Source organism: Mus caroli, chromosome 4 (assembly GCF_900094665.2).
Source record: "Mus caroli chromosome 4, CAROLI_EIJ_v1.1, whole genome shotgun sequence".
NCBI classification, from domain to species: domain Eukaryota; kingdom Metazoa; phylum Chordata; class Mammalia; order Rodentia; family Muridae; genus Mus; species Mus caroli.
Genome location: NC_034573.1, coordinates 79,501,656 through 79,513,627, shown reverse-complemented (window position 1 = coordinate 79,513,627; position 11,972 = coordinate 79,501,656). Strand labels below are relative to the sequence as shown.

Below are 11,972 nucleotides of genomic sequence, written 5' to 3'. Positions count from 1 at the left end.
TGTGGCTGTGTGCCACCCTCCCCTGGATCTCTTGCTGTCTTCTCTCCTCCCCTATGATTCTTCTCATTACTCTAGACAAACCTATGTGCCAGTCCCTAGAGGGCCAAGTTCAACTTGGTCTGCAGTTTCCTTTCTGGATGAAGTGACTTCTGCATGAGCTATCTAAAGTTCTATAACCTCACCTTTAGGTAGTAAATTTCTGCTTTTTGTTGTTTTTTTCCCCTTGTTTTTTGTTTTTTTTTTTAATTTTCTTGTTTTTGAGTGACAAGGTTTCTTAGCCTAGGCTGCACTTGAATTCCATTTGCAGATGGCTTCTGGTCCTCTTGCCTCTACCTCCCAATCCTAGTGTTATAGGCTTGTAGGCTCTCATGGCCACTTTCTATGGTGCCATTCTCAAACCCCGTGTTTTGTGTTAAATGCTCTACTAACTGAGCTCCATTCCCAGCCTCTCCCCCTCTTCTGTGGCTCTTTTCTCCCTCTCCTTTTGCCTACAGGCAGATGTACCATTGTAAAGGTTTACTAGATCAGTCTTTGGCAAGAAGCTGTTGATTGAACCCAGGGCTTTTTGTTTTATTTTGGTTTTAGGTCATGGTTTCCTTGTGTAGCAGAACTGGAACTGCAGCCTTACTTAGCCTCTTGAGTGATGGGATTAGAGACATGAAGCACCCACCCAGTAGTTTTGAAAAATACTATATGTGATAGGCTATGGTGACACACACCACTAATCCTAGCATGGGGAGGCAGAGGCGGGTGGATCTCTGTGAGTTCCAGGTCAGCAAGGGCAGTATGTCCTGAGATCCTGTCTCAAATAAGAACAACAAAAACCAAACAACTTGTCTCAACAAATTGATAAATCTCATGCTTATTTCTTTTATACGTCTAACAGTCCATTGGGAGTGGCTGGTAGGACAGAGTGACCTGATGGAGAAACTCAGCCTCATTAAGTCTTAATGCTATGTATGCCCAAGATTGAGAGTAAAAGAGCATGCTCAGTCCATGTTGAATATTTAGGTATGCAGTCTTTGTAAAACCATGAGTGTACATTCGCCCATAGTTCTCCTAAGCCGGCTTGTCTGTTTCTTTGCTTACAGATTGTTGCCAATGCCAGAGGTGCCATAACTGGGGCGAAGGATGTGGTGACGACTACCATGGCTGGAGCCAAGGATTCTGTAGCCAGCACAGTCTCAGGGGTGGTGGATAAGACCAAAGGAGCAGTTACTGGCAGCGTGGAAAGGACCAAGTCTGTTGTCAATGGCAGCATCAATACAGTTTTGGGGATGGTGCAGTTCATGAACAGTGGAGTGGATAATGCAATCACCAAGTCGGAGATGCTGGTAGACCAGTACTTCCCCCTCACTCAGGAGGAGCTGGGTAATGGTGCCTTTATGTTTATGTTTGAGTCCTTTTAAAAAAGATTATTCATTTATTTAGAGACAGGTCTCACTATGTGTCTCTGGCTGGCCTGCTACTTGAAAAGCAGACTAGGTTGGCCTGAAACTCNCAGAGATCCATCTGTTTCTTCCTCTTGAGTACAAGGATAAGTGTGTACCACCATGCCCAACCAAAAGCTACCATTAACCTTTAGTTAATTAATTAATTAACCAAATTACATTTTTTTTGTGTGTGTGGTGTGCCCCTGAGGGACATTCTCACTCATACAATTACGGTGTGAGTGCTGGGGTCATCAGGCTTAGTGGCAGGTGCCTCTGTCCACTTAGCTGTATTGCTGGCCTTCTAACTCTTTTTTAAGGATCTTACATAACTCAGGGTAGTCTTCAACTCACTATGTTGCTGAGGATAACTTTGCTTCTTGTGTCCCTACCTCCCGAGTACCACACTCTTTCTCCTTTATTTATTTATTTTTTACTGAGACAGAGCCTTAGATAGCCTACGTTGACCTCAGACTCACTAGGTACATGATGCTAGCTTTGAACTCCTGATCTTCTTGTCTCTATCTCCTAAGTGCTGGAATTACAGGTTTGTACATAGTAAGTTCTGGACCATCCAGGGTTGCATAGTGAACACATCTTTTCAAAAAAAAAAAAAATCATGTAATCCCAACACTAGAGGATCAGACCAGGTGGAGAATCAAGAATTTAAAGGAAGGGACTAGAGAGATGGCTCAGTGGAAGAACTTGGGTTCAATTCCCAGGATCCACATGGCTACTTACAACTGTCTGGAACTATAGTTCCACTACATGTGCATGTGATGCACAGATGTACTTGCATGAAAAACACTCACATGCACAGAATAAAAATATGTAAATCTTTAAAAAATAGTTCTAAGGGATAGAGAGATGGCTCAGAGGTTAAGAATACAGGCTGCTTTTTCCAGAGGTCCTGAGTTCAATTCCCAGCATCCACATGGTAGCTTGCAACCATCTGTAATGAGATCTGGTGTCCTCTTCTGGTGTGCAGGCATATATGCAGGCAGAACACTGTATACCTAATACGTACATCTTAAAAAAATAGTTTTAAATGCTTCAAATCATTTTTGATTGTATAGCAAGTTTGAGACCAGCCATAGTGGTACTTAATTACCATTACTGCTTGTCCTATGTGCCAGGGTCCACGCTGCTAAGAAGTGTATGCAGGTGGCAAGAAGCACATGTAAATGTGTGGTGTGTGTGTGTATGTGTGTGTGTGTGTGCTCACTTCAGGTTGATCAACCCAACAGTGGGCATGAACAGTCTTAGGACATGAAGACATCTTTCTTTGAATTCCAACTGTGGAATCCTAAACAAAGGACCACCTTTGCTTATTTTTCTCTTTTTCTTTCTCTTTTTCCTTTATTGTCAGAGATGGAAGCAAAAAAGGTGGAAGGATTTGATATGGTTCAGAAGCCGAGCAACTATGAACGGCTGGAGTCCCTGTCCACCAAGCTCTGCTCTCGGGCTTATCACCAGGCTCTCAGCAGGGTTAAAGAGGCCAAACAAAAGAGCCAGGAGACCATTTCTCAGCTCCACTCTACTGTCCACCTGGTGAGCACCCGTTCATTTTAAGAACAAGCATAGATATAATTATGACACTTAAGACTTTCAGTACTGTGTGAATGGCCCCTTGGAACCACAGCAAGTGTGCAGATGATTCTAGACAAGGAAATAAAAGTAGACCTGCTGGGCATTGTGTTCAGCCACCTCCCTGTCCTGTGGCATGAGCAGAGTGTAGTGCTGTTTTCAATGATCCAGAGATGGGTTCCTGTTGTGAACTTCTGCGGGACCCCAACCCTGAGAAGAGCAACTTCTGTGGGCTGGAGAGAGGGCTGGGCAGTTAAGCACACTTGTTGCACCTGCAGAGGACCCAGATGGGTTACCAGCACACACACAGCAGCTCAATCCACCTGTAACTCTAGTGCCAGGGGATCTAACACCCTCTGCTGGCTTCTGAGAGCACCAGGCATGCACAATGTGCATATACATACATGTAGACATACACTCATACAGATAACATAAAAATAAATAAGTCTTTAAAAGAAAAATAAAAAATAAAAAAGAATATTCTTTAATCCCAGCACTCGGGGAAGGAGAGGTAAATGTTTTTGGGATATCTGTGAGTTTGAGGCCGGCCTGATCTACTAGCAAGTTCTATGGCAGCCAGGACAAAGACTTTTTTCCCAAAAAACTAAATAAATAAACAACAAAAAAAATCAGATATTTGCCCTATAAATATTTCTTTTATAGTTGCAAGAGATGGAAACAGTGCACAGCAAGTAGGGCAGGTTTGTGCATTATGTCACAATAGATTATTGTACTGCCATTAAAGAATGCCAAGGTGAAGAATGGCATGTACCGTACTCCAGGGCAGTTTCTTCTAGGAAGAACAGGTAGCTGGTAATGGGGAAGAGGAAGGCTGAATTCTTTTCCTCCTTTTTTGTTTGGTTGTTTTTGAGACAAGGTCTTGCTGTGTAGTTCAGGCTGACCCAGAACTTGAAACATAGACAAAGCTAGCTTCAAACTTGTAGCAATTCTCTTGCCTCTGCCCATCCCCAATCCTGGGATTACAGGCATGCACCACCATGCCTGGCTGCCTGCCTCCTTCATTTCCCCCTAAGTCCCTTTCTTCTTTTAATTCTCATTTACCCTTCATGCAAATATAAAGTCTATTACCTCTCACCTAAGCTCAGGAGACACGTTTGATGTCATCAATGTAATAATTGCCCAGAAACAGCAAAGAGCTGCTGCTACTTGGTTGACCACTAAGCCGATAAGTATATGCAGCTCTTGTTGAACTCCGTGGTTTCTGTGTTGCCTGCGTACATCATGGAGCCGCAAGCCGAGGGAGCACGAGGAACGGTCATGTTCACCTGGTTCGTTTCATTACAGATTGAATTCGCCAGGAAGAATATGCACAGTGCCAACCAGAAAATTCAGGGTGCTCAGGATAAGCTCTATGTCTCATGGGTGGAGTGGAAGAGAAGCGTCGGCTATGACGACACCGATGAGTCCCACTGTGTTGAGGTAAGATGACAGGCAGAGCCATTCACTAAGGTGTCTGGAGAAGTTCTTACCACACTGTTGGCTTCAGTTCCCTTATGAATCCTCTCAGAGTATATTCATATCAGCCCAAGATGGTGGCATAGACATGAAGAACCAGTTACTTGGGATGATAAGGCAGGACGATAGCAGGATCAAGGCGAGCCTGGACTTACCTTCAAATAAAAATTAGAGAGGGGCTGGTGAAATGGCTACACAGTTAAAGGCACCTGGGACCCACAGCTAGAAGGAGAGAACCAACTCCCTCAGGGTCTCCTTTGACCTCTGCTTAAGTGCACACAGTAAAGGTAGTTTAAATATTATTTTTAAAAATGAGGAGAGGGGGCCAGAGAGGTGGCTAAGTGGTTAAGAGCACTGACGGCTCTTCTACAGGTGCTGAGTTTAATTCCCAGCAACCACCTGGTGGCTCACAACCATCTGTAATGGGGTCTGGTGCCCTCTTCTGGTGTGTCTGATGACAGCTACAGTGTATTCATATACATAAAATAAATAAATATTAAAAAAAAAAAACTGAGGAGAGAGTTGGTGATGTAGCTCGGTGGTGCATAGTACCTGCCTTCAAATGGGTGAGTCGGGTGGCTTCTGGTGGAAGAGATCAGGACACAGTTGAGGACGGACGGTTAGTAAACTAGGGCAAGAGCCAACAGGGGCTAGTGTTCTAGAACTAGCTCAGTGTGATCATACAGAATGGTCCTCTCTGTGTCCCCAGGGGTAGTGAACCTCTGAAATCAGCGTCAGCTGCTCATACTGTATCTTCCTGTTTGAGAGTAGAATAAATTAAACCAACAACCACAAGTCTTGAATGTCTGCTCTGTCCGGCTTGCTGTTCTTCAGTTTAAGAGGATGACCTTTACAGACGGGAGTTCAAATCTCCTACTCAGCTGCTTTGCAGCTGTTATTGGGCAGGTTAAACTCTAAGCGTATGTTCCTAGCTGTGAAATACGATTAGTGCTGCTTCATACGGCATTGTTACTAAAAAGTCAAAGCATTGGTTGGTGGGGGTTAGCTCAATGCCAGAGCATTCCTCTCTGGGAAAAACAAGCAAGCACTTAGGAGTCAGAAGATATCTGTATGGATACATAGCCAACATACTGACTGTAACTGGGCTCAATCATACACACCGCCTTCTGATCCACCTCTAATTCTTGAATTTGTTTTATTTTTAGCACATTGAGTCACGTACTCTGGCTATCGCCCGCAACCTGACCCAGCAGCTCCAGACTACATGCCAGACTGTCCTGGTCAATGCCCAAGGGTTACCACAGAACATTCAAGATCAGGCCAAACACTTGGGGGTGATGGCAGGCGACATCTACTCCGTGTTCCGCAATGCTGCCTCCTTTAAGGAAGTGTCCGATGGCGTCCTCACATCTAGCAAGGGGCAGCTGCAGAAAATGAAGGAATCCTTAGATGAAGTTATGGATTACTTTGTTAACAACACGCCTCTCAACTGGCTGGTAGGTCCCTTTTATCCTCAGTCTACCGAGGTGGACAAGGCCAGCCTCAAGGTCCAGGAGCCTGAGGTCAAAGCTCAGTAAACCCCTCCTTGTCACCAGTGCATGGTGTTGCTGGCCAGGTGACCCCTTTTGCTGTATTGAAATTAACCTGGTAGATGGCTTTAACTTAGAAAAGCAACTTCTTAGAACCAAGGGCCTCATTATGGTCACTCATAGCTCAGTTATGGTCTTGCCCCAGCTGGCCTTGGCACAGGAGTTCTTTTACCTGGCTGGTGAGTGGCCTGTGTTAGTCTTGTGAGGACCTCTCGGAACCTAAAAGCTCAGATGCACTTACAGTCTTGTCTGTGGCCTTTGTATTGTTATTGGCTGTAAACGTCTGTCTGGACCGAATAAAGATTCATTCATGTGGCCTCTGCTTCTGTGTGGTCTGAGCAGGCTTCATCTCTGTTTCTCTCAAGGCATGTGCTTGGGCAGCTTGAGCTGAGGTGTTTCCTTCCCTGTGAAGAAATACCAACCTTTGGACCCAATATCATTCATAACCGGGTAGAGCACGTTTACGTCGTTACGTGTGCTTTGTGTGTTGCTTTTATTGACCTGCGTGATCTGCATGACATTATTAAGCACATACATGAGTTCCAGTTGACCTGCTGGGGAGCAAGAGCCCAGTTGAAAAGTAAGTCACAAGTGAGATTGCTCAGTGCACTTTGCCTGGATAACTGGCTGTGCGCTTTCTGAGTGAGAAAACAACTGCAGTCATTGGTGAGGTGGGTGACCATAGGAAAACAGAAATAAGTCTAAGGAACCTGCCAATGGTCACCAAGCTTCTAGTCCCTTTAAGGGGGGCCTGTCCTTTAGGATACAGGAGTCTCCTTATCACAAAGCTGCAGCCTTATCAAAGTCCAAAAATGCCAATGAGCTCTAGGGCTGTAGTTCAGTAGGTAAAGTGCTTCCCTGCATGCATTAAACCCTGGGCTCAATCCCTAACACCTCAGAAGCTCGGTGTGAACACTCCTGGGATCTAGCATTTTGGAGGTGCCAGCAGGAAGATCAGAAGTTCAAGGTTATCTGTGGCTATATAGTGAGTCCAGAGACAGCCAGAACTACATGGAACTCTATCTCAAAAACAAAATAAAACAAAACAAAACAAAAGACACCCAATTTCAGGGGCTCCAGAGGTCTCACTGGTTAAGGACACTAGTTGTTCTTGCAGAGGGCCTTCTGGGTTCCATACTTAGCACCTGCATGAAGGCTCACAGGTGCTTGTAGTCCAGTCCCAGGGAATTCCATGCCCTCTTCTGCCAACTGTGGTCATTGTATGCACATGGTACACAAATGCACAATCAAGCAAAATACTCTATGCATAAAGTAAAAAAAGATATTTTAAAAATAGAATGTTTTTTAAAAGAAAGCAAATTCTACAGCCATAGGCTCTGCCTATTATGTTAAGTGAGCAGGACTGCCCTTCACTAAACTCTAAGAAGGTTATCTCAGCCCTAGCTGGTGACTTTCCATGAAAAGAAGAAAGAGTAGCCAGATGATGGTGGGACACTTCTTTAATCCCAGCACTTGGGAGGCAGAGGCAGGCAGATCTGTGGGTTCGAGGCTAGTCTAGCCAACAGAGTGTGTTCCCAGAACAGTCAGGGCTACACAGAGAAATCCTGTCTTGAAACAAACAGACATATAAATACGAAAACCTAAACAAAAACACAAACAAACAAACCCCTAATCACCAAAACCAAACACACATAGACACACCCAAAACAAGGGTGAACATTTAACTTCACCTGTGTCCTTGCGGAGGCTGGGACACTTACAGATCTTCTGGTTTCAGGAAAGGTACATTATTCATGGGTCTCTGCTTCTTCATTGTTTTTCTTAGTTCAATTCTGTAATTATCCTTCCATTCTGTGCCTCAAAAGTATGTGGGGAGTTTATTTCAATTGATGGAAATATTTGTATTTGAGGGTATAAAAATGTTAATAGTAGGCATATGGGGACCATTATGGGTGTGGAGCAGAGGACAATTTGTGGGAATCCATTTTCTCCTAAACATGTGGTTTCCCCCCTCAAACTCAGTTCGTCAGGCTTGGCAGCAAGTGCCTTGACTCTCTGAGCCATCTCACTGGCCCCTTGATTTTTGCTTTTGAGATGGGGACTTACTGTGTCACCCAAGCTGGCCTAACTCCTGAACTCAAGCAATCCTCCTGACAAGCCTTCAGAGTAGAGGGACTCTTGTTACTACATCTGGCTTGGAGCATTCACATGCAATAAGTACATACATGCTTTTTCTTGTGGAGACTGGTCTTGCTACACAGCTCTGGCTGCCTTCAGTCTCCTGAGGACTGAAATTATAGGCATGCGTCACAATGCTGCCTACTCAATTCTAAAAAGTCTCTTGTGTTTCTCCATTACAAGAGTTTCAATGCTAATTAAATAGATTATGAAGAGGAGACAGGTTTGACATTTCTTCCTTAGCAACAGAATACAGACTAGAGGTGTGTATGGTGGCTTCTTCTTCTGCCTTTAGTTCCTGCACTTGAGAAGCAGAGGCAGGCAGATCTCTGAGTTCGAGGTCAGCCTGGTATACAAAACAACAGGCAGCCAAGGATACACAAAACAACTATAAAGCCAGACAACAATGCAAGTCTGTTTTAGATGAAGCCCTTGCTGCCTGTCACGACCTGTGAACACTGGTCGTGGTTTTGCCTGTCCGTGTCTTTGTTTAGAGAACTTATACAAGCATGCTTCTCATTGTCTTTTCAGTGTTTGGTGTCTTCAAATCTTGCAGCTTCATTGTGGCATAATCTGACAGAAAATTAGTTTTAATGGATTTCCTAACATGGTTTCTTACTTACCATGGTAGGTTAGTAAATAATAACTGTGTAAGCTCTGGTGTGTTGAGCCGGCCAGCAGGTCAGTCAAGTCAGTCAGTCATCCATCCATCCATCCATCCATCCATCCGACCCAGCTCACTGGATGGTGTCATCCCTGAGCTGGTGTTTCTGGGAGCTATGAAAGAGGAGGCTCTGTTATCTCATCCATCCAGTCAGCCAGCCGGCAAACAAACTCAAGAGGTTGTGAAGTGCTGTCCATCAGTCTTCTTAGTTTTCTCATTTTTTAGAAATCAAACTGTCCTGGAACTCACTTTGTAGACCAGACTGGCCTTAAATGCAGAGACCCAATTGCCTCCTAAATGCTGGGATGAAAGACATGTGCTACCACTGCCTGTCAAGGATACTAATTCTTTCTTTAAAAAAAGATTTATTTATATATGAGTACACTGTAGCTGTCTTCAGACCAGAAGAGGGCATCAGATCTCATTACAGATGGTTTTGAGCCACCATGTAGTTGCTGGGAATTGAACTCAGGACCTTTGGAAGAGCAGTCAGTGCCCTTAACTGCTGAGCCATCTCTGCAGCCCCCAGGATACTAATTCTTAAATTGTCTTTACTACAAAACTAACTTGCTATGTATAACACTTTAGCCTAGGAAGGTATAGGAATTCCAGAGCAACAAGTTGATCAGAGTGAAAGAAAATACTGACTTAGATGGTATTTCCTGTAAGTGGGGAAGAAAAGGTCTAACAGCTCCTAGAAGTTAAAGGTGAGAAAAGTGATGGACTGTGTTAATTGACATTTTACCGAAGGATGGCAAGCTCACATGGCTTGTGTGTAAATATCAATGATGTCATTTTTGATAAATGTTGATCAGAAAATGGTTACCATTTAAATTATGTTTTTGATGTTTTTAAAAATATTTGTTTATTTATTTTATGTATGTGAGTGCACTGTAGCTGTCTTCAGACACACCAGAAGAGGGCATCAGACCCCATTACAGATGGTTGTGAGCTACCATGTGGTTGCTAGGAACTGAACTCAGGACCTGTGAAAGAACCATCAGTGCTCCTAACCACTGAGCCATCTCTCCAGCCCTTTAGAAAGCCGAAGGAATTAGGAAGCAAATAGGAAGATTAATCTGAAACAAAACATAGAGTGAGTTTATAGTATGTATATAGGTAACAGACTTATCTATAATCCTTTACTAAAACCAAGACCCTTAGTGTAGGCTTTATAAAATATTTTATTTTTAGGAGTTCCTTGACACAGGACCTAATGGTGCATATCTCAGTCCCAGCAACTCATGATTCTGAGGCAGATCAGAGCAGGCCTGGTCTAGAAGATGAGTTGAAGGCTAGATTATTTGACATTATGAGATTTAGATTCAAATAATAAAATAAAATATTAAAAAAAAAACAAAGATGGGCTGTTGATTCAGAGCAGTATAGGGAATCAAGAGGGATCTTTGGAGCTGGAGAGGCAGCTTTAGTGATAATGTGTTTGTCTGATATGTGCAAGATCATGGCTTTGGTGCCTAGCATAGGGAAGAACAGAGCAAAACAAAATGCTCAAATGAATCAGATACAGAGGAGTGGACATTGATTAGGTGAATCAGATGCAGAGGTGTGGACATTGATTAGGTGGTTGACAATAGATAATAACAATCGTTGTAACCTGCACCTATTCTGAGAATGCTAACTTCCTCGGACTCATTAAGTCAAGAGCAAACCACTGCATTGCTCTCCAGAGCATCCCACTGAGGGCAAGTGAGTGCAGGCAGCTCGGTGTGGCCCATTCAGAACAGCCCATTCGGCTGTTTCTACCTGTTCAGTATAGGGAAAGCAAACGAAACTTACCTAGATGCTCCAGGCCCTCTGGGACGCAAGCACATTCTCAGGCTCACAGTCGGCACTGCGAGTGCACATTTACCAGCAGTTTAAATCCCTACGGATAGCCTTTCTATTCCTGTAGTTGCCTCTTACATTATCCGGGACCCAGGGCCAATCACTGACTATGCTTTATGAAAAGGAGGAAAAAAGACCTCAAAGTGTTTAGTGGCATCTTGTGGAAATTTGCCATACTGTGTGAATTCATGACATGTATCGTGTGAATGGTGCCCCCTAGGGGTTGCGTGATGAATAGCCTGAATAAAATCCATGGTATCTCTGGCTCAGGATATTCTGGTTTTCATGACAGAAAGAACAGCTGGCTTTCTGTCCTCGGGGAGGGTCTATGGCTACCTCATTGGTGCCGCACTGTGCAGGCCATACTGACTCCACCCTCCATCCTTGCCTGATAGGCATCTTTTCAGCAAAACACTTCTTACAGGCCTGCTTTAGCAGTATGTAACTGCTTGTTCATGTCAACAAAGCAAGCATTTCTTTTCTAATTCTGGGAAATGAGTGTGAAGCATTGCCCAAAGCCCCGAGAAAGTGGTGGGGAAGATCACCAACTTAGGACTTAAGCTCACCATACATGGTAGACCATGGCTACTTTTAGCTGCCCCTTCCCACTCCCATTTCCTTCATAGCACACAGGTTGACTATGGAGACAGCCTAATAGTGTAAAGGAACTTGACACTGAATTAATGGGGTTATATGGAAGGTGAGTTGTTCATATGGCCCTCCTAAACCATCCTAAGGCCTTAAGTAAGTGGGGGGGGGACATGGTGCATGCGTGTGGGTTGGTGGAGGGGGTGGTGTTGGTGAAGGTGGATGGGTTGTTGGTTTTAGGGATTAGAGCTCTGCAAGTGGAACCTCCAACATTCTCCAAAGGATTGGTATGTAGGTCACTAGTGTTCACTGATGCCCTTTCACAAGTGAGCGCACACCATCTTTATTCTTCACCTGGTAAGTTGGATACTTCAATGAAGAAAGAGGTTGAAAAGAACTAAGAAGTATAGTGGGGACTTGGTCCTATGTCTTACTGATGTCAAAGTGCAGATACAGATACAGATACAGATAGATACAGATACAGATACAGATACAGATACAGATACAGATACAGATACAGATACAGATACAGTTACAGATACAGTTACAGATACAGTTACAGATACAGTTACAGATACAGTTACAGATACAGTTACAGATACAGTTACAGATACAGATACAGATACAGTTACAGATACAGTTACAGATACAGATACAGATACAGTTACAGATACAGTTACAGATACAGTTACA

At 43.8% G+C, this 11,972-nt stretch overlaps 1 protein-coding gene across 2 annotated transcripts in view; it reads left to right on the top strand.

The window, feature by feature from the left end:
- Positions 1-11,972, top strand: part of Plin2 (perilipin 2) — a 40,603-nt gene that overhangs the window by 6,295 nt on the left and 22,336 nt on the right. The window contains exons 5-8 of one of the 2 annotated variants that reach the window (XR_003836441.1): positions 1,092-1,371; positions 2,800-2,981; positions 4,323-4,457; positions 5,660-5,950. Coding sequence is in view for 1 of the 2 variants with exons in the window: in XM_021160634.2 (XP_021016293.1) it covers positions 1,092-1,371; positions 2,800-2,981; positions 4,323-4,457; positions 5,660-6,031 (969 nt within the window). In the remaining variant the exon portion in view is untranslated. Of the gene's footprint in view, positions 1-1,091; positions 1,372-2,799; positions 2,982-4,322; positions 4,458-5,659; positions 6,366-11,972 lie in introns of those variants that run through there. The other variant, XM_021160634.2, reaches the window with a different exon arrangement.